Here is a 22183-nt window from a genome sequence, read left to right as displayed (position 1 = left end):
AGGTGGAAGTTGTGGACCAATTATTACACAACAATTTTTGTTAGGAGTAAATATACCTTCTATACATGTTATTAAGGTCTTCTAAGACACTATAAATGTTTTAGATGTTGTTTTCCTTACAACAGAGAAGTGGTGAAACTATTGTACAAAAAGTTCAAGGTAGGTCACCAGTTATTAAGTCAATGGTCACCAATTATTCTATCTAGAGTCAATGTATATGTGAGCTGAATTTTGTGAATCAATTATCTTGCATCAATATTTATTAGGTTTTCCATACATGCTTTGAAGGTCACGTGATTCACTATGAATGATATACATGTTTAGTACCATAATAACAAACCCTAGTTGATATTTTTGTGCAAAAAGTAATTAGTAGGTCACTAGTTAATGCATTCGTTGTTATCATATGTGTTAGATGGGAGTTGTGAACCAATTATTCTACAACAATTTTTCTTAGGAGTAAATATACTTTTCATACATGTTATTGACGTCTTCTAATATACTAGAAATGTTTTAGTTGTAGTTTTCCTTACAACATAGGAGTGGTGAAACTGTTGTACAAAAATTCAAAGTAGGTCACCAATTAATAAATCAGTGGTCACCATTTATTCCTTCCAGAATTATCATATATAATACGGATCTTACCTATGAGTATGACTTAGGTGGATAAAAAAGTGTGCATAATAACAAGAATGACAACCTTTAACCCCTTTAAGTAAAATTTGAATACCATAGAAAAAAAAACATTAAATAGTTATGAAGGGTGGATTTCGCAGGGAAGGGGCGAAGAGTTTCGCAAGATTCCAACATCAATCGTTGTGGTTTGCGAGTGGTTTTAGAACAAAACCGCTTTTGGTGGTTTTCTTTTCTCTCGCCGCTTGTAATTGCTATTTTACTAATGTTCATATTCCCATTACGTGCCTCTCTATCTTTTGCAAGTGAAAAAAAAATTAAAATTCATTTTTCACGTCAAATAGTAGTCAAAATGCACCGGTCATTTAATCATTTTTCACTACAAAATATAACATAATATATTTTCCCCCTTAAGATGGAAACTTTGAAGTAAACTATTACAGTTTTTATCTATCATGTGCTATATTTCTTTATTTTTTAAATGCTGTAACGTAACATTTTCCAAGTCATTATTACAAAACAGACTAGTCCTTATAACATGTGGATTAAAAAGGAAAGGTGTGCTATTACATATGAATCACATTAGTAAAATCTTCTACCTCATAGCAGTATAATTGTAAAGCTAAGCAAGGTTTAACACGAAATTTCCTTAATCCAGAAAAGCAGAAAAATAGCAACCAAGAACACCTTGAGGTTAAAATAAACAAAATCATCTAATATTTGTTAGTTTTAATTAGCAACCAATCATCTAAGATCACTGTGGAGAAACTTGCTGGTTTTAACACAGATCTCAATCAGTTGTATCCAAAACATTCAACTTCAAAGGCTATGCACAAACATATAACAAGAAGTTCTGGTTTGGTGATCATGGATTGAAGTAAGTATTGCCACATTTGCACTTCCATCCTTCTGGCTCGTAATTTGCATACTGAGCACCCAGAAGATCATTGTTGGTAGGAATTTGAATAGGGTCACAGGGAATACAACCTCCACACTTGTGCTCACACCTTGGTGGTGTTGACCCTAACCTGCTCAGTCCCCTCAATGCTTCTTTGTACCCTTTGCCCTTTGATTTCAGCATAGTTTTTCTTTCATTCCCCTACAGCAACATAACCAGGTAAAACACAACACAAACATGTAAACTTATCAAATGAAAACTTGTCGGAAACCTCTAATGAAAGAGATGGAAAATGAAAAATATATGTATGACAGATGATGGATTTATATGGAAGAGAGAAAGATGAAAAGAAATGATACGTATGAATGAGATGTTAAGGAAAGTATGACAACATCAAATCATTGTTCTGGACTTATACATAATACATGTCCTTAATAACGAGTTTAATGTAATGGTACCTGTGTGGAGTCAAAAACATGTTTTGATACGCCTTGAACATCAGCTACTGTGGAAGAGTGCTTGAAGGGTGCTGTTGGTAATCACCAAAAGGTGGAAAAGACAATACTTCATTAGAGAGAAAGTGAAAGTGGCAAATGGGATTATTAGATGATGTGAAAGGGGAAAAAAAGTGATTCTGTGGTAACATGTATGTTGATGAAACTACTGACCTTGTTGAGTTGAAGCATCAAGCAGAAACAAAGGCTTGCTTTTTACGCAGACCAAATGTGTGATTAGAATTGAAGCCATTAGAATGTAGCACATTCTTCTTGTCTTCACAGTTGTGGACATCCTAAAAGGGTTTATGCCAAAGGGTGTTGTGAGAGTAGATAGGTCCAAAATGCAGAAGCACCACTAGCAGAGTTTTGGGTTGGTTAAAGACTATTACTCTCACTTGAAGAGACCAAATACCACTGTTGTTGACTGAGATTGGAGCAAGTCGTGTCACAAAAAGAACAAAGAGTAAACACTCAGAGATATGCTAGAGACCCCACCAAAGATCTGTTGAAAAATCCTTTATTTTCTCACTTCTCAAAAAAGTTGCGTACAGGTTGGCATATCTAACATTTTTTTACTTGTCACATAATATCAACCCAGTAAGGTATGTAAAACACAAAAATGTTTTCATGTATGCAAAACTATGATGATCTACCATGTCTTAAAAAACTTTCAGTAAAATTTTTTATGATAAAATACAGAGAATCTTACCTGGTGTTACATAATAAAATGTTAAAAGATTATAATATAAGTTAAATACTAACTGCTGCAGGTGCACCTGATTCGGATTCGTTGTTAATTGATTACTGAGCTGCAATGTCCCTATAGAGTGTGAGACTTCACAGATATGCAGAAAGTCTTAGACTACCTAGACTGCAGAGCCACATCTGTCAAAAATTTTCAATTTTAACAGTCTGAAATGACTTCCCCATACCAGACTCAAATTCCTCGGTCGAAAAGATTATTAATATATTATTACTTTTGTTGTTGATATTGATCAAGAATTTGAAGTGTACTTTTCACCATTGGAGGAATATGAAGGAAATATGTAGCGGACAGGAATCATACTAGTCATAATTGCAAGTGCCTCAAACTGGAACAAATGGTACATGTAGGCTAGTGTGGCTGAACCAAGATTGATTAAATGGCAAATTATGCAGAATGGAATGCAACATTTCATGGTTAAGTCAATTTCATGCAGGTCGGTGGGAACAGGAAACATGCAGTGAATCAATTCTCTTCATTGAATTGAATCACTAATGAATGATGGTCAAAGGAGGGTTGGAGAAGAGCAAAGTTGATATATTCATGATATTGACTAAAGTGGATGTGAATGAAGCAGTCTTTATTACTTATCTCAATATGTACCCTGTGCTCACTCACTCAAATTGTTTTCACAGACACCATTTTCAGTTTGATTTTTCATCAATGAGGGGTTGAAATTTCATGAGAAACTTTGAACTCAAGTGAGGTAGTATATGTTGACACCAACATCTCTCAACTAAAAGTTAAAAGTTAATATTTTTAATAGTGTAAGATGATCAAAGTGAGTTTTCTTTAACAAACAAAACCCTTCGTAATTAATGTAATTCAAAATCAAACACACATAGTAACATGTTTAAAGTGATATACATGTCACGAAGTCATTTAAATCTAAGTCTTGGATAAAAATAAGAAAGTAGAGTATTATATAAAAATAAAGATCCAAAAACTCATTATCTTAAAATTTAGGTTGAGAATGGTATCAATGTCTTATGTAGTTAGATTCAAGTTTCATTGATATTTATTCTCTCCGATAAAACTCTCCGTAAATTTAACAAGTAATATCAAAATTGATAATTACATTTTTAGACAAGTACATTATTTTAGATTGAAAACAATGTTTGAATTCAGGTTTTAATAAACCACCAAACCTAATTCCATTGTTTGTCTCAAATTTCTATAAGCAGAAGCCGCCTTGGAAGAAAAGAAAAAGCAACAGCAACAGAAGAGGGTATGAGTGATGACAGTGATGGTTGCAGAGTGTGGTAGGAAGAAAAACTGGTACAGTGTAGTCTACACACTGCACTCTGATGCCAAAGATTACCATATCAGTGCAGTGTGGAGAAGAATAGGTGAAAGAGAAATGGCCCCTACAAAATTGGTGCGACTACCCAAAATTAGTTAAGACTATTTCATGGGGAACCAATGACTTATAGATTAAAAAAATATGACAAAGAACATCACCAATTGATTGAGTGATTTGATTATTCGCTCCTGAATTGTCTTCACCGATTGATATCCAATCAAACATCAACTCAGAACCCTCTGCTTCATTCTGCGAGAAATAAGGAAGAAGGAAAATAAGTGAGAGAGTGATGATTATTTTCACTCATTTTCTACTTGTTTATACATATATTTTTTTATGTTATTTTTTAAGAAAAATTTCGGTACAAAGATTAGATAAATGTGATGCCAGATTAATCCATATAATATAAGAATTCCAACCTATTTAACTTTCTTATTTTTACTTAAATTTATATTTGAATTTTCAACTATCTTTTTCAGAAATGAGTTATGGTTATTGCACCATATTTTTTTTAAGAGAATTCATTTAGTAGAAATTACATAAACGTAATCTAAATTTATATAAAAAGAATTCACGTCACCTTTAACCTAAAATTTTTAAATAATATATTTTTATTACTTTGTATAATATTATGTATAATTGAATCTCTTCATACTGATTAATCTCTATCTAAAATATATTTCTGGTTGATCATAAGGAACTAATATTTAGAAAAATATCAATTCTGATTATCTCAATGGTCCATCCATTAAATATGTCTAGTCACATCAAATTAAATTGATTAATATTAAGAAGAATGGTTAGTTCTTAAAAAACATTCAAATTAATGAATCTAATTAATTCAGTCGAAACAAACATGATGATCAACGAGGGTTCTTTAGGGAAGTTAAAATTATTACAGAATGAAAAACTCATTTTTTTTATTTCATTAAAAAAGAATAAAGAGAAATTACAAGAATTGGACTTTGAATTTGGGTCTTCTTTTATTTGTAGCACGACCACGTTGACTTTTTAGTGTTTCCAACTTGGGTTTTTGAGCACGATCTTATTGGATATCTTAGTTTTGACTAAGAAACTCACATTTGTGCTTTTTTGGTCAACCTGGGTGTTTGCACACTTAGAACAGAAAATGGATTCCGCTAATAAATTAGAATGAAAATCAAATAAATTTGTAGTAGAACAATAAAATACAAAGAACAGGTTAGAAGAGAGATGAATATTGTGCTAGTATAGAATTGAAAACTGCAAACAAAATTATAAAACGTTTTTTAAATGATTATGTTTACAAACTAATTTGAACTTGCGTTCAGAACATTTTCCAATACATTAATTAATTCAACTTACGCTAATACTACAAGAAAGATGAGAAAAGGTTAGAGTAATAATGGACTAACATAAAACTAATTAGAGTAAATCTATTTCCTACCCTTAATAATTTCATGTAAAATCTGAATTATGTAGTATACAAGAAAAAAACAATTAATTTAGAGTCAAAGTCAATTTTAATCCATGAATACATTTTAATTTAATGCATTGCTTGAAGTCAATTGTATTCACTTTTTGCCCAAACTTTTTAGTATTGGAAAGTTAATTTTGAATTCAAACCAGTCTAAATATATATATATATATATATATATATATATATATATATATATATATATATATATATATATATATATATATATATATATTTAATTTAATGCAGTGTTTGAAGTCAATGGTATGCATTTTTTTGCCTAAAACTTTTGGAATTGCAAAGCCATTTTGAATTCAAATTAAACTCACCTCACATTTGTTAATCCATTAAAATTCAATATATTTATTAACAGAATTAAAATTAGTAAACAATATTCAAACAGTTTTATTGCAATATTATATATAAGTGAAGAAAACGTAAAAGTTGAAGAAAAGAATGTTATTTGATTTATAGGTAGCAGACAAAAATTGATATGGTGTTGAATTAGAAACTTATACAACTCTACTTACAATGAAGAATGAAGTGAATGGCCCTTTTAAAAACAAAGGAAAACCAGAGACGAATCACAGTGTTAATACAGAGTGAGTGACTCATTGAGCCTAGTAATGAAGAAATAAAGAAATTGTAAGACAAAAACAGAAGCTAGCTACCTAGCTAGAGAGAGAGAGAGAGAGAATTGAGCCTCTTTGATGTCATCTCAGTTTTTTGTCACTATTATGTACTTGGTACTTTGGTCTCAGACATCCATAATTTCATCACTAATTCTCTTCCATGTCCATGCTTCAGGTGTCAAACATTGGAAAATTTTCAGAACCAACACAACATCAAACATGTTTGTTGTCTTAACTTGTAGCAGGGATTGGGCGCCTTGGGCTGGGTAGGCCCATGTAAGCAAGCCTTGGAGACATTCTGACTTTTGGGCTGGGCCTTGGGGATGGGATTGGGCCGTAGCTATATGGGCGTGCAGAAGCAGGCCTGGGGGAGAGGTTGACTTGTTCCAAGGCCCTTGATTGAAGATGTTCAGGGTAGTCACGCACACACCCGATCCTGGGTCCTGCCCCAGTAGACCACTTGCATGTTAGCCTCTTAGACACGTCAAAAACTGGGACCTCAACCTTCTTTTCAGTCTCTTTATGAAGTGTTGTTGCATTCATGGTGATGCAATTGGTGGAAGGTAGAGGGGGACCCTTAATTTGTTGTGACTCTTTAATGTCACTAAATGAAGTGGACCCAACCATTGAAGGAGCATCATCATCTATAGCACATTTCTGCAAGGAAACAAATCAACAACTATATCAGCTTATTTATTTCACAACAAACTCACTCTCTCAATAATTGACTTCACTTGGTGAACAAAATTTTTTACCTTCACATTGGAAAGGTCCACGTTGTGCTCGTTAAGAAAGCTTATAAATTCCTTGAAGTTCTCTTCCGTGGGGTGATAATGACCACTGTATGGCCAAATAGCCTGCATTGTTTTTATCAAACACTTTGTGTATCAGTCACCTTTCTTTTGCTACCAATAATTTGAGTACTTTGAAATTTCTCTAAAGTGATGTAAACGTGTAAAGTGAAAAAGTTATTGTTGAACAAAAGTGGTATCTTGTGAACTTTAGATTATGTGTTGTTTACCTCAAGCACACCCTGATGAGCCACTAATCTGCCTGCAGCTGTTGTAGCAGCACCAGAAAGAAAGCTAGAGTGTTGAAATGAACCTTTCTGCTTGCGCCCCACATACAAGGACCTTGTGGTGCTGAGAACAAATATCCATTTCGACTTTCCATCAGTGTCCACGAACCTTCCATCCCCTCTGTACACTAGCTTTCCGTCTTTAACAATTACTTCATATTCTTCTCTTTCTTTCTGCAATGGTTACAACACAGACAAACATTAGATTATACACTTCACAGATTAATGTAAAAGCTTTTGTAGTGTTAATTAACCAAAAAACATAGTAAAACTAAGGTTGATCAGTGATAACTTACTGGTCCAAGATATGTAATGCACTGGCGTTGCAGGACGGCCCTTGGACATTTCTCAAGATTAATTTCTTTGCCATCTCCAACATCCAACCTGAAAATCATAAAGGACAAAGTTAACCATCGAGATCCTTAGCTTCTATAGATTTTGCAAACTACAAGATAAATTATTCAGAACATATAGATGATTAGATATCTCAGAATAAGAGTTTACCAGTAGAAAAATGGTTGTGAGCTTTGGCTTTCAAACCAAATATCGTAATACATGTGCAAATTGTGTCCATAACGATGCCGTGGATCAATCTGTTCAGAAAACAAAAAAGAATGCACATTGCCAACATTAGATGAGACCATAAACTAGAATGTAACACAATTTCATGGCTAAGTAGGAGTTGTTAATTGAGTAATGGGTAACTTACAGCTTCGAGCCAATGTTGCAGGGCCAACTTTTGAGCCTTATCATCCTTGGATAAACCTTTTCCAACCTGTACATATCCCAAATCAAATTATAAGAATAAGAAGATAAATGAATGTACTTTGATTTAGAGAAAGTTGAATTTCAATGGAATATACCTTAGCAGCTCTTGTCCTTGCTCTTGCCCACCGTGACATAGCTGTTTCTTGTTTCTCCACATTGAAGAATGAAACAGAACTTCTTTTAAGAGCAGCAAAGTCTAATGCCTTCCACCTACATCAATTAAATATCATAACCAATTAGTAACATACCAAAAATATTAACTGATTGGAGAACAGCACCAACAAAAATGACCAAGAAATCACATCTAGATTGATTTCATTTTTGTGCAGTGTAAACATAACTTGCTGGCATGAGAGGATCTTAATCTAAAAGAATTTGTTTGAGACTTACCAGAGCTCTTCCACAACAACAGCACAATCTGCAAGGTTTCTTCTGGTGCGGTAACTCTTGTAGACTTTCTGAACTTTAGTTGCGGCAGCATCAAGCTCACTAACTGGTCTTGGGGAAGAGAAAACCACTTCTTTAGGCAGAGAAAGAACAGGCACTGGCTTCTGCTGCAACAGTTCACTTCTCTCAGAACCCATCATCTCCATTCCTTTAATGCATGAAAGGTTTCTTTCAAAGATCATGTGTTCGGGTCTGTAATCCTTCAACTTGCTTGAGCCGGTGGTAGAGGCACCCTTTGACAACACAGAAGTGGTGTCTGATTCTCTTTTCTTGAAGCTACCTGATCTCAAAATCACAGCCCCATCTTTTGAACCGAAGGTCAAATTCAAAGACAAACCAAAGAGAGAATGTCTAACGATTTCTTCCCAGGCTGATGACAGTAATGAAAGTGATAATCCCATAGAGATGTAGATCCCCCCACACTTCAATTTCTTCGAAGAAAACTATCACTATTTTGATTCCTGCCAACACAACACACTTGTTTCTGTTAGATGCGTTATAAATAGACTACACATCCAACCCAGAAAATTCTTACAGAACAAAACTCCCCATTTTGTTGAGTTCATTTCATTTCATAATTGTTCTTCTCACCATCGAATTATAAAAAAAAGAAAAGAAAAAAGAAGCGTCCCTCACAACAAAAATAAAAACTTTTTCTGTCTTTCTCTTTCTGTTTTGTTGATGAAGAAAACAAAATAGATGCTGCATAATCCTGATACTTATTTGTTTAACCATGCAACCCCATGAATAAAAACAAGTTTGGTTTTTGATGCACCGAAGATGTATGTATTTATGCAACAAACAACTTCATCAAAAGCAGCAGAAAAAATCCAACATGAATGATTTACCTTTGCGTACTAGGTATAGGTGTTTGGTGTGTATGAATTGAAGTCTTGTTTCAGGATCAAATATAAATGCAGAAAGATGGGAATATGTTAGTGTCTTTGTTTGCTTATATATAAGCTCTGAAGAACCGAATTTCCACACAGGTAGCAGACTTTCAAATACGTGTCAAGAATGGAAAAAAGAGAGAAAAAGGGGTGTCTTTGAATTCCACAACGAATCTGCTAACGCAACTTCGAATGGGAAAATAAATGGTGGGTGGTCATAATAATAGGGTTCTAAAGTTTAGCTGTGTGAATTATATTTTTATTTTTCCAAAGTCCAACCCACAAGTTGGGTTGAGTGGTTCAAAGGTTACGGTTTGAAGTCGACCTCAATTTGGATTTTTTAAGGTGCATAGACCCTTGCAGAGGATATGTGCTTCTGTTTTTAATTTCATAAAAGGGCACAACAAAACACACAAATTTGAAATAAAAATGAAGAAATAGGTTTTAGGCTGCTGGTCAAATAAAGTTAGCTTCTTTGAGGTTCCATTGGAAAACCTTGGTTCTTTTTAACCTAATTAAGAAACTTTAGAGGTATCTACATTCATTCAAAACAAAAGAAACTCTAGTGTTGTAAATGGCTTCAAAAAATTTCAATCTTTTTGTTCACATTTTACTAAGAAGGGTCCAATACCTTATCCGTGATCAAGAACAAAGTCAAAATGTTATTAATATCTTGAGACAAAATTTTCACTTTTGTCTTTATATCTTTCACATGATGTTTTTAAGGTATTGTAGTTTTACATTGATGATTTAAATGCTTTTAAGGTTTTAAAAAAAATGTAATTTCTTATAAAAGAAATTGATACAACACATGTTCTTTTGAAGTTGGAAGAACAAATCCACTCCTTATGAAAGTATACGGATATTGACTATGTTTCATTGAAAATGTGAGGATAAAAACATATTTCTTTTCAAATCTTAAATACAATTAATATTCACAAATAAGATAAATATTCCTCAATTCCTTGGTTTTTAACTCTCTCGTTGAACATGGAAACCATTGTTGAATGTTTTGTTGATTCCTCCATAATTGACCATTGAAGGCAAAATTCATTCTGTTTTTTTATCCACAAAAATTGAATAAATATTAAAAATTTATAATCACCCATCATTTATTATTCTCATTTTAAGCTAACTGAACATTGCTGTTTTTTTTGTAAATATTTTTTAAAAATGTAACTTTTTTAATGTATATTAGAAAATTATAAAATTGTAAAAAACAGGGATTTCACCATTTTCTAAAAAATAAAATAAAATATTACTATATTTTTATTATTATAGTGTATGAAATAAAGATTTTTTTTTTTTACTAAAACCCAATAAAAAACTCAGATACCTTTTAGAATTTATATCCTTATGAAATAGTCATTATTCAACAATTTTTTAACTAAAATAAGAAATATACATACCACTTTTTCCAGTCTAAAATATAAGAGACTCAAATGTGAGTCAATTGCAATTTAATGAAACTGTTTCTAAAATACATTTTTATTTTATTTCATTGCAATTTTGTATATGACGGCGCCCCTTTTTTATTTATATCAAATTCCATATATGCTATTTAAAAAACATATTTACTTACTAAATGAAGTTAATAGAATTAAGTGTATCTAACTAATTTTCTTATATTCAATATTGGAGGAAGTATTTATCTTATGGTGGTCCAAATTTAACGAGATAAAAATTATATTATTTGTTTTTTATATTTGACTAGAATTTTGTCATGTTGAATATATCTATCCCTTAAGTAAATTTTGATCATCGCAAAATAATGCATGTATCTTTATTGGTTGTTCAATGCGTCTTGAAGAGTTTCTATTATCTTCAATTAGCGGAAAAAAATGTGCTTAATTTCATTTTTCTAATTTTTTTTTCTTATTAATTAAACTTTTAAATACATAATAATTCTAGTTATTTTAAATTGAATCTGTCTTAAAAACAATAATTTTATTGAGAAATTAATATATGTTTTTTGTTTTATTTTAAGTATTCTGCCATTTAATTATGTTATCGACCATAGTTACTACTCTCGTTTTTTTCTCTTTCTAATTCATAAATCAACTTGTTAACTTTTTCTTTTCAATTTTTTTTAACTTTCAAATTTGGGAGTTGGACTAACGAATTGACGAAAACTATAAATAAAAAACAAATGAATTATAAATGAAAGAATAAAAACATAATAGTTATATTATCTCAATTATTACAAAAATTAAATGATAAAATACTTAATTAAAAATGCATTAATATAAATAAAATTTGATTACATTTTATTTGTATTATTGTAATTATTTATTAGGTTTAATATTTTTTATCGTAATTTTTATAAAAATCATTTAATATAGTTTTTCGTTTTTATCTCTATAACTTTTACATTGGAGTTGAAATCATTTAAAAATGAAAAAAAATATTATCTTTTAAATGACATCAACATTATTAAACAGAACAAAAAATACGTTAAAATTTTGAAAAATCACTTTCAATAAAACAAAAGTTAGACACAAAAATGCTATTAAACTTTTGGTTTAATTAGTAAGATGGTTCACATTTTCATTTATATTTATCAGTTTGGTATCTGCTTTTAAAAATGTGTCAATTTAATTTTAATTTTTGAAAAAGTGTCTTAATCAGAAAAAAATTACTAAAGTCGTTAATTTAATTCATGACTTTTACCACTAAATTTTAATATAAATATCAATACTTAATTTTGTAAGTCATTTTAAACATCAATACGGTTAATGACATTAATATTTTTTTGCTGAAAATGACCTAATTGAAATATATTTTTAAAATTTGAGATTCAATTGACATATTTTTTAAAATATTATCAAACTGACACATCTAACATGTCTAAGTAAAAATGAGTACTATCAAACTAATTAATCATAACAAATTTTATCATCACTATATTATTTTTGTTTTATTTTGATGAAAGCAATAGTGATTAGTCAAGAGCGCGTTTCGTAAACTGTGTGACGGATAAGAAAAGCTATGTGGCCTCAACTTTTGTTACTGTCCGTGTCTTTCTCACTCTTCTAATATACGACTTTTCCAATTCAACATCTTTCTTTTACCATTCTACCCTTCATCTCACGTGTCACCAAATTTTCCAGCATGAGGTGTTAATTTTGATTGTTTCAAGTAACATGGCGGTCACAATAATGCACACCTTAATGACAAATTATAATTAATACTAACATAAACATATGTTTTAATTATAATTTAACCCTTTATATAAATAAAATAAACACGTGCCAATCAAAATTCTCCACATAACACATTCTTATCTTTATTTACTTTTGTTATACTATAATTAATAAATTGTTGAAGATTATATTTAACCTAAAACATAAATAAAAAGACATCATTAATATTATCTAGGGTTTTAAGATTTGTGAGGTCCCTTTTGTGTGTTGGATCAGAAATCAACAGCACGTGTTTTGTTTTCGTCGTACACTCGTAAAGATTAAGCTTGATTAATAGATCTCACGAGGGGGATATGTTGAATGTTCCTGTACGGAAAATAATCTTTCAAACTTGGAGACCAAAAGTCATGCTCTGTGCCACACAATTTTGTGATTTAAACCCTAAATAATTATTTTTGTTTTAACTTATATATATATATATATATGTAAATATTTTCTTAATAACAGAATGGATATCAAAGTTATTTCACTTAAATATACTTATTTTGTTTATTTTTAAGTACTTTTTAACAAGTTTAAGATGTTAGGAGTATCGCTTTTATGATATTTTTCAGTAAAGAGATAATATTATTGATCATTTTCTTGATTGACGCGAGAAATAGTTATTAAGAGAATAAGTAAAATAAATCAAGAAAATTTGAAGACATTCTATCTTGTTATTATTTTTAAGCTCATACACAAAAATCTTAAACGAAAAATAGAAATAGTATGTTAGTGAAATACTACTGTAAACTAGAATGTTAAAAATAAAATCAATGCAATAAAATAATTGAAAATTGATTTAAAAAACTTATAAATGATCAAAATTGAAAAAGTTTGTATGGAGAATATGGTAGAAAAGCATAACATGGATTAGCTGAAAAGATATTCATGGTAAAAAAATTAGGGACATGAATGCGAAAAATGTCGTCATATTTAATGAAAGTTTTGATTTTGAAATGAGCTCATTAAATGAAATTATGGTGGTTGGTCATGGAGGCTGAAAATTTCTTTGTGATAGGGATTATGGCAACACTCAAGCTTCATTATGGTGGTTGGACATTAAGAAGATATCTGGAAAAGACAAAAAAAGTAGTTGATTTTGTAATATGATTTAAAGTTTGATAAATATAGCAGGAAATAAATACTAAAATATATATTAAAATTGTCACCAATTTATATTATTTTTGTTAGACTAAACTTGAGATGAATGTGTTGAAAGTTTTATATCAACTAGAAATAAGGTCAATTTATAATATATATAAAAGTAAGTACAATTCTCACTTTACAAATTAATTTTATAAAGTTAAATTAGAATAAAATACATTGCATGTTTCAATTTAATTTATTCATTTTGTAACGTAATTAAAACAAAACTTCGAATAATAATAAACAAATTGATAGTGTAGGTAGCTCCAAAGTGAAGTACGTACGGTGTTGATGTGAAGTGATGAGCAGCCAACCCATTCCCATTAATGGCGTCCAAGATTCACACACACACACATGCATCTTAACATGGTCAAGCATGGACCACCTTACGAACCAAAACAATTAATATCCACACACCTCACTCTTTTTAGATGTAACATTACAACACAGACTACACAAATTCATTATCACAATAAATAATCAAATTAAAAAAAATCTAAATAAATATGATGCCACTACCAATTTCCACAATTGCTAGAGATTTTACCCATTAGCATCCCTATAAACTAAGTTTTTTTTTTTTCATTCCCTATTACACTAATTTTCTATTTGAAATATATATCTCAACATTTACGTTGGGGTCGGAAATCCTACGTCTAAAAAGACTTTTTTTTTATTTCAGGATAGATTTTAAGTTGAATTGTAAATATGAGCCATTTGAATTTTTTTTAAATAGAGTGAAGTTATCAAGAATGAAATCGACATTAAAAATAAAATTGTCATGATATATGTTAGTTTCTTTCTTTTTTTTAAATTTAAAGTCGTCATGAGTCATGACGATTTCAGTGTATCATAAACGTGAAGTCGTCATAACTCATGACAACTTTACTTTTTTTTTTAAAAAAAAGAAAAATCTAATATATATCACAAGGACTTCACTTATAAAATTATTCTGATTCATAACGACTTCACTCTGTTTTATTTTTTCAAAAACAACCTATATTTACCATTTTCATTTCAAACAAACTCCAAATACGAAAAAGAAAAAAAATAATACAAATCTCTAATATCTCATATTATCCTTTAAACTTGTTTCGGTTTGACCATCGGTTTTCATGGTGGACTAGTTTTAACTACTCTGATATTCTTGTTCTTTGCTATAAAAAAAAGAAAAAAAAAAACTCGGTGTGTGAAAATTTGGTTTACCGAGTGGGTCAATATGGTCAAAAATCTTGACCATTGAATGTTATGTGTCTGTTTGTTTGCACTTTGGTTGTACCCTTTTTTCAAGCCACGTTTTGAATGGTTTGGTATTTTCCTTAGGTCATTCTATACGTTCACAATAACACTTTTATTTCTCTCTTCTCTTGTCTTTCAGATATTTTAATTTCAGGTCAAAGCACAGAGTTGCATTGAAAACTGGTAATGTATTTGGCTAACAATTATGCATTTAACTACACAACCACAACGTGAACAACTCTTTTGACTATTATCATTTATTGTTCCTGAAACCTCACACATGCTCTTCTTTTTTATTACAATATAAATACCCACTTGCATTAGAAAATCATTTTCTTTTAATTTTTTTTTCAAAAGCAGCCATGTTCAATCATCTTATCTCTCTGTATTAATTAAACCTGTTTGCTTTAAAATAAGTAATGTATTAAAGTCCAAACAAATATGTCCTAATCATAAAATGTCTACAATAATTTACTTCTTTATGACACCACCTTGTCATATGCATAGCCTCAACCATTTGATACTCAACTGTTACCTCATATTTACCTTCAATGTGTCGAGTAAGGTAATTAATATTTTTTTTATTACCATAAAATTAATTTAGTAAATATAAATTATAAAATAATTTGTCTCCTAATTTCTAATTATAAGATTTTTTTTAAAAAAATATTGGGAGATCGAAAGAAGTGGAGGAAGAAAAAAATTATATTTATTAACTAGTTTATCAATTATTTCTACTAAATACTACAATCTAATAAATAAGCTTGTAATTTAAAATTATAAACTAAAATTTTCAGCTTGTATGAGTGTTGACTAATTAAAAACCTCTGATTAGCTTATAAACTAGGTTGTGTAAAACACATCCTTAATGAAAATTAGAATAAATTTAAAATGTTACAACTAAAGAGATACACACGACTGAGGAAGAAAGAAGAGTATGTATATATATTGGTCAATAATTTAAGCATGTGCGATAACGTGACAGAATTACATGAAATTAGGGTTCTTGGAAACTTCAAATTGATTAAAATATTAAAGTAAATCACTTTATAGTTGAAATATATAGAAGAGTTGAATTAAGAAAGACGCATCTCAAATTAATTTATTAAATCAGGATGAGTCATGTCCACGTCAAGTTTTTGACAAGTCGTTCTTGTACTGGAACTCTTTTCTGTTCCTTCTGCAAATCAAACCATAAAATAGAAGAAAAACTCCATTGACGAGACTTTGTTTGGATGAGAAAAATAAGATAGACATGTTAGTATAGGAGAAATAAATCAAAATATAAAATAAAATAAACGGTATTTTACTTTACTCACTTATTTATTTCGTTTTTATCATTTTTCAATATGATAAATTGTGTTTGTTTGGTTTGGCAGCTTTTCATCCCATCACAACCAGATAAATTATATAATTGATTGTCATTTATATTAATTATTAAATTCTCAAATTTATTCCATTAGGATGTGTAATTTGATTATCGGGTTTAGGGATGGCAACGGGGTGAGATGGGGACGGGTTTCGATATTCCATATCCATCCTCACATAAAAAATTCATACCTATCCCCATACCCAAATCCAACGCGTATCAAACTTTTGTCTCATCCCCATCTTCACCGGGTAACGGGTATAATCTCGTACCCATACCCGTACCTATGTTCTAACTACTTCAATATTATTTTTATAAAAGAAAAAAAATTACGGTAAAGAAAACATAATATTATCAAATATTCAATATTAGGAGGATGATTGTTTCTTCCATATAAAATACTTTAAAATAAATTATAATTGTCTACATTTTAAATTAGAATACCAAATAAAATTTTATGAAAACCAAAACATTTATTAAATTTGTAAACTACAACATTGATGAACTTAGTTGATAAAATTAAAAAATTTTTAAAAAAATATAAAAGGAAAACAAATATTCAAATTAAAATATATTTTAAATTTTTGTTTACTTCAATTATTTAAATTCTAATGAATCTCTTTTTATACACTAATAAAAGTTATAATACGTCACTTGATCAAAATGATACAAAGAACAAATAATAAATATAATAATAAAATTTTGACATAGATTTTGTATCTTTTGAACTTCAATAGATGTTGGATAGTGACAAAAAAATATTCATAGCAATTACATTAAATTTTTATATTGTAGTAAATAAAAGTTATTTATACAATTAAAGTGAAAAAATTACAGTATAATTAATAATGAGTTATAAAATAATAAATAATTAGATAGAATATATCAAATATTATTCTACATGATGAAAATAAATAATAAATAAAAATATTAAAAAATTAACAACTGTGTGTTTTATAAATAATTTGAGAAACTATTGAAAGAAATCGCACAAAGGAAATCAAATGTATAATTAAGGTATGATAAGATGAAAAATACCTTAAAGAACTAATTATTAAATTATGTTTAAAGTGGTTAAAATTAAATAGAAATATCATTAGTGACCAAAAAATTTGTCATCAAATTACAAATAAATTAGTAATTAAATTGGTCACTAAATCAAGTATCAATTCGATCATTGAATCGGTCACTAATTTAATCACTGATAAATCAACTACTATCACCAATGACGAAAATTAGTGACGGATATAGGTTAATGACTAAATCAGTCACTATTTCATGTTTTTCTTATATATATATATATATATATATAATTTTAATCACTTCAAACATAATTTAAAGTGAAAAAATTACAGTATGATTAATAATGAGTTATAAAAAAAAATAGATAGAATATATCGAAATATTATTTTACATGATGAAGATAATAAACAATAAGTAAAAAATATTAAAAAACTAACAAATGTGTGTTTTAGAAATAATTCGAAAGAAATCGCATAAAGAAAATCAAATGTATAATTAAGGTATGATAAGATGAAAAATATCTTAGAGAACTAAGAAAACTTTTCAAATATCAACATATATACTCAATGATTGAAAAATAACGAAAATTATTTTAATGAAACAAAAGAGTTATTCAAATTAAACAAAAATTAATAATAAGTAAATAATTTTTTTTATATTACCTTAAATTGTGAGTATAATATGAAAAGAAAATATATAATAAATAAAAATATTAAAAAATAATAGAAATATTCAAATGTGAGCAAAATTTTTTTTTAATTAACATACATCATTATAACATAATTACATAAAAGTTATGATAAGAAAAAAAATATATTGGAGATGCGAATAAGTTTCATTACAAACCAAATAATTAAAAGAAATATATATATATATATATATATAGGGTTACTTAATTAATTGTGAATATTTTAATAATTTAAACGAGAATGGAGATATGGCAGGGACGGGTATTATGGCGGGGATATGTTCATTCCCATACCCATCCTTATCCCCAACTGAAAAAGTCGGGGGAATCCCATACCCAAACCCAGTCAATGTGGAGATTCCATGTCAAAACCAGAACGGGTTCGGACAATATCCACGAAAACAGATTTATTTGCCATCTCTAATTAGGTTAGTTAGATGGACTAGTGAAGAGTCCGCCCACAATGGATGGTCAGTTGGGCCGCTGTGGCCCACTAGAAAGTTAAAAAAAAATGCAAATTAGAGGGGGTGTTGATAGCAATGGGTTACCATATCTATCTATTATTAATTTAAGAGGTTGATGTAATTCTAATATTTTAAATATTTTTTTAATATATTTTAAAATATATAAGTCAGTAATAATTAATATATTATGAAATCACAGAAAAAAAACACGTAGATGACATGTTGGCGTCTTGATCCGACAAATCAATCGTTTGAGTGAACGAAAAGTTAGATTCACTTTTCTGTGGATTTCGTTGGTTTTGGTCGCTCTCCCAACAATTGTTACCCATCTGATCTTAAAACCCACTTCGTTTCGATAAAATAGAACCACGTCAACACTTTCTGAAAAACCCCACATAGATTTCCCCGTTAACCTTAAACGCAGCAACCTTAAACCCATCATGACACAGATTAAATCTACCCACGAAACAACAAACCCACTCTCAGGTAAGAAAATTACCCCTTTTTGTGTCTTCAGAAACTTTGATTTGCAATTGCATTTGTGCATTTGTGTTTATCTAATTTGATTTTGCAAGATGTAACCCTTACTGCATTTTTTAGCGGTTCTTACATAGATTGGATTTTGCACCATTTCCTTTTAATTTATCTGGTAAGAAATGTTGATATTAGCGAGAAATGGAAAATAAGAACTGATATGCGTTATTGGTGTTTTTTGTTGCATCAGTTAATGAAAATGGAGAACCCAATTTTCCTGAGAGATCGAAGCATTCAGAAGATGAGAACAGGGAAAGTGATGGACTGAGAAGTGGTATCGATGAGAAGACTTCAATGGATGATGTTAGGGCTCCAAATGTGTTCGAGAGAGCAAAGGAGGAGTTTCAAGCCCTTTCTGAGGTCTTCCATCACAAGAGAAAGGTTTCTGCTTCTGATATAAGGTTTTCATCATCACATTATACACATTTTTTCTTACACAAAAATATATAAGAAATAAAAATTGGCTCCAGAAAAGACTCTGATTTCTGTTTCTTTAATTTTGTAATTTAGAGATGAAAATCAAATGGCTGAGTCATCAAAACATAACCAAGAAGCCACAACCTCTCCATCAGGTAAATGTATATATATTAATGTGATGAGTTTCACTGCTAATTGTTCCAATCCTTTTCAATGGAAGCTCTTTTCTTTCTTCTGTTAAATTGTCTTCCCTCTGTTTTCCTCATCCAAACCAAACAGACAATTTTTTATTGGCAGCAAACATATTTGTGAAGGCTAAGGAAGAGATTAAAGGCATGATACACCACGACAAGTCAAAACACCACCATAAAGAAACTCATGGAAGGAACGATGACATCACTGAGAATACTCCTCTCGATGAAATTAAGGGTCCGAATGTGTTTGAAAGAGTAAAAGAAGAGTTCGAAGCTGTTTTCCAAGCTATTCATCCAAAGTAGGACAGCTACAAATTTTCGAATTTCGATTCTTTCTTGAATTTTTTTATCATTTGAGACAACGTTTGTATCAAGATCCAACACTGACCCACAAATAATAATTTGTGAAAAGAAATAGTTGTGTTGCTCTCACGATTCGCAAATGTTGGATAGGGTATTTAAGTATTTCTTTTGCATTTTTTTCTTTGAACCGTGTTGCTGTTTATCTTAATACTTTTTTCAAGAAAAATTATATTTTAATATATTTTTTTACTCGTTCTTAATTCACTACTTTAATCACTATTAAATTATTTATTTTAATTTCTTTTATTAATATAATGTAATAATTTAATAATAATTGAAATAATGAGTTAAAAATAATTTAAAATAAAATTTAAAAAAATAAAAATGAGTTAAAGGATCGTTGTCATTTTTAAACTCTTCTGAGGTCTCACTTTTAAGGACTACACATGTTAAGAGTTTTCGGCTATACTCCAAAAAATCTTTCCCCTGGCACGGCAAGACTTATTGTTTACACGTGTGTTCCTAATCAGAAAAATATGTAAGTTACATTTTTTTCTGCGGTCTCTTCATCTATATAAATGGAAATGTATAATTAAATTTTAAATATTAAAACTTGTGTACTTTTTTAATTGATTTTTTTTAAGAGAATTTATTATACTGATTTTTAATTTTTTTTTACTTGTATCTAATTATGTTTTCTTTATCTTTAACTTGTTCCTTCTATATTTATTATTTTTTTAATTTGCGATGAATTATTAAATAGAAAATAAACGAGTTGATTGGTGAGTTGTAAAAAATGTAAATTAATTAATAAATTAGATATGAAATTATCTTGTTGACTACAAAATTTAAATAATAAGATATTTAAAAAACAATTAAAATTTATTTTGAGCATTAGATAATTTTTTTTATTTGAAATCCAACTATAAACACTCAATTTTAAGTCTTATTTAAAATTTAATTAAATCAAAATAATTTTTTTAAATATATATAATCATTTTTAACATGTATGATTTGATTTAAGTTTCACCAAGGCTTATACTTATTTCTTTTAAACATGGTTAAGAATAATTTATTTAGATGATTAATTTTAGAAGGATCGGTTTAATACATTCGATATTTATTAATTTTATTTTTAGTATAATAAAGGAAGGTAAATTCCTATTAAAAGTTTTAATTTTGTTAATATTTGTTTGTACTCTTATAAAAGTTAAGATAGTTAAAATATGTCTTTAGTCTATAAAAAAAAGAAAAACTAATATTAATATAACATTAAAGAGTCATTTCAAAGAAAAGCAAAAAAAAAAAAAAAGGGAAAAACTCCCTTTAAATTCAAGCCAAACTAACAAAACTAAAGTTATTAACACATAACTTTTTCTTAGGTTTAATAGAATTTTTTGTATCTATATTGATAGTAATGATGAAATATTTTTTATTTAACGTGGTCTCTATATTTTTTAAAAAACTTAATATGATGGTTTTTTTTATCAAAGTTAATGTTTTATTCTTGGAATTGGACAATAAATACGTAAAAAGAATGAATAATTGTAATGGTATATTTTAGTTCATCCTAATTTAAACGGTATTAACTCTGATACGACCACATTTAGTGTTTTTAAAAAAAATTGGAACTACCTAGAATAAACATTAAATAAAAAATATATTTAATCTTGCTACAAATACATAAATAAAAAATGCTATTAAGCTTTTTTTTATTATTATGATAGAAACGAAATAGGTGAATATTTGTTGAAAACAATAGACTATTTACCCATTTTAGAAGGAAAAACAACTTTTTGTTTTCTCAATAAAATAAATGAAATCTAAATAACACTTATTTCCTCTTCTAAATTCAAAGATATGATAAAGGGATGAGATCTTGTATGATATTGTAAAGTAAGAAGAAAAATGAATGTAAATTTAAAGTGAAAAACTTAAAGAAGAAAAGAGTTGAAGAATTGGAGCTTCACTTAGACTAGTATATATAAGAAAAATAATTCCCTTTTTCTTTTGCTTACTATAAGAAAAATAAGAAAAGTATTTGTTAATAATTTTTTTTTGTAAAAAAACAATTGTATAATCATTAAAGAGAAAAATCTGAAATTCGGACAAATAATTTCTATAACTTTCTGCATAAGGGAGAACGGGCTTATTCAATTATTTAAGTCAAGGTGATTTTTTAATATTTTAATAGGGTATTTTTTTCTTAATTAACTAGTTAAATTGTAATTATAAATAATTAGCATTTAGATGAGT

General features: G+C 29.0%; 3 protein-coding genes across 4 annotated transcripts; 1 reads left to right on the top strand and 2 right to left on the bottom strand.

Moving 5' to 3' along the window:
- Window positions 1–1247: 1247 nt before the first annotated feature.
- LOC114195890 (EPIDERMAL PATTERNING FACTOR-like protein 3) lies at window positions 1248–2458 on the bottom strand. The gene is made up of 3 exons (XM_028086318.1): window positions 2200–2458; window positions 1990–2060; window positions 1248–1732 (listed from the first exon to the last, which is right to left on the bottom strand). Exons 1-3 carry the CDS (start codon window positions 2318–2320, stop codon window positions 1499–1501), a joined length of 426 nt encoding a protein of 141 aa, XP_027942119.1. The 5' UTR covers window positions 2321–2458; the 3' UTR covers window positions 1248–1498.
- Window positions 2459–6025: 3567 nt separating this feature from the next.
- On the bottom strand, window positions 6026–9565 carry LOC114163818 (IQ domain-containing protein IQM1-like). The gene is made up of 9 exons (XM_028048167.1): window positions 9324–9565; window positions 8419–8936; window positions 8124–8238; window positions 7970–8035; window positions 7765–7853; window positions 7557–7644; window positions 7204–7434; window positions 6938–7039; window positions 6026–6839 (listed from the first exon to the last, which is right to left on the bottom strand). Exons 2-9 carry the CDS (start codon window positions 8874–8876, stop codon window positions 6414–6416), a joined length of 1575 nt encoding a protein of 524 aa, XP_027903968.1. The 5' UTR covers window positions 8877–8936; window positions 9324–9565; the 3' UTR covers window positions 6026–6413.
- Window positions 9566–18734: 9169 nt separating this feature from the next.
- Window positions 18735–20095, top strand: LOC114164360. 2 transcript variants are annotated; one of them, XM_028048998.1, is made up of 4 exons: window positions 18735–18965; window positions 19204–19414; window positions 19524–19585; window positions 19710–20095. In XM_028048998.1, exons 1-4 carry the CDS (start codon window positions 18920–18922, stop codon window positions 19925–19927), a joined length of 537 nt encoding a protein of 178 aa, XP_027904799.1. In that variant the 5' UTR covers window positions 18735–18919; the 3' UTR covers window positions 19928–20095. The 2 variants fall into 2 exon arrangements, with proteins under 2 accessions (XP_027904799.1, XP_027904800.1); XM_028048999.1 differs by having other exon boundaries at window positions 18739–18965; window positions 19728–20095.
- The last annotated feature ends 2088 nt before the right edge of the window (window positions 20096–22183 follow it).

This window comes from Vigna unguiculata, chromosome 9, assembly GCF_004118075.2.
Source record: "Vigna unguiculata cultivar IT97K-499-35 chromosome 9, ASM411807v1, whole genome shotgun sequence".
Classification (NCBI taxonomy): domain Eukaryota; kingdom Viridiplantae; phylum Streptophyta; class Magnoliopsida; order Fabales; family Fabaceae; genus Vigna; species Vigna unguiculata.
This window is presented reverse-complemented; position numbering and strand designations above follow the sequence as displayed.

Bases quoted from the DNA above. Each gene is read 5' to 3' on its own strand.
- LOC114195890 (XM_028086318.1), bottom strand. From the start codon at position 2,320: ATGTCCACAACTGTGAAGACAAGAAGAATGTGCTACATTCTAATGGCT. The intron at 2,061-2,199 runs GTCAGTAGTTTC...GATTACCAACAG, and splicing joins TGATGCTTCAACTCAACAAG to CACCCTTCAAGCACTCTTCC. The intron at 1,733-1,989 runs GTACCATTACAT...ATGTTGCTGTAG, and splicing joins ATGTTTTTGACTCCACACAG to GGGAATGAAAGAAAAACTAT.
- LOC114164360 (XM_028048998.1), top strand. From the start codon at position 18,920: ATGACACAGATTAAATCTACCCACGAAACAACAAACCCACTCTCAG. The intron at 18,966-19,203 runs GTAAGAAAATTA...TTGTTGCATCAG, and splicing joins AACAACAAACCCACTCTCAG to TTAATGAAAATGGAGAACCC. The intron at 19,415-19,523 runs GTTTTCATCATC...TTTGTAATTTAG, and splicing joins GTTTCTGCTTCTGATATAAG to AGATGAAAATCAAATGGCTG.
- LOC114163818 (XM_028048167.1), bottom strand. From the start codon at position 8,876: ATGGGATTATCACTTTCATTACTGTCATCAGCCTGGGAAGAAATCGTT. The intron at 7,645-7,764 runs GTAAACTCTTAT...TATGATTTTCAG, and splicing joins TCACAACCATTTTTCTACTG to GTTGGATGTTGGAGATGGCA. The intron at 6,840-6,937 runs GTAAAAAATTTT...GTTTCCTTGCAG, and splicing joins TGGACCTTTCCAATGTGAAG to AAATGTGCTATAGATGATGA.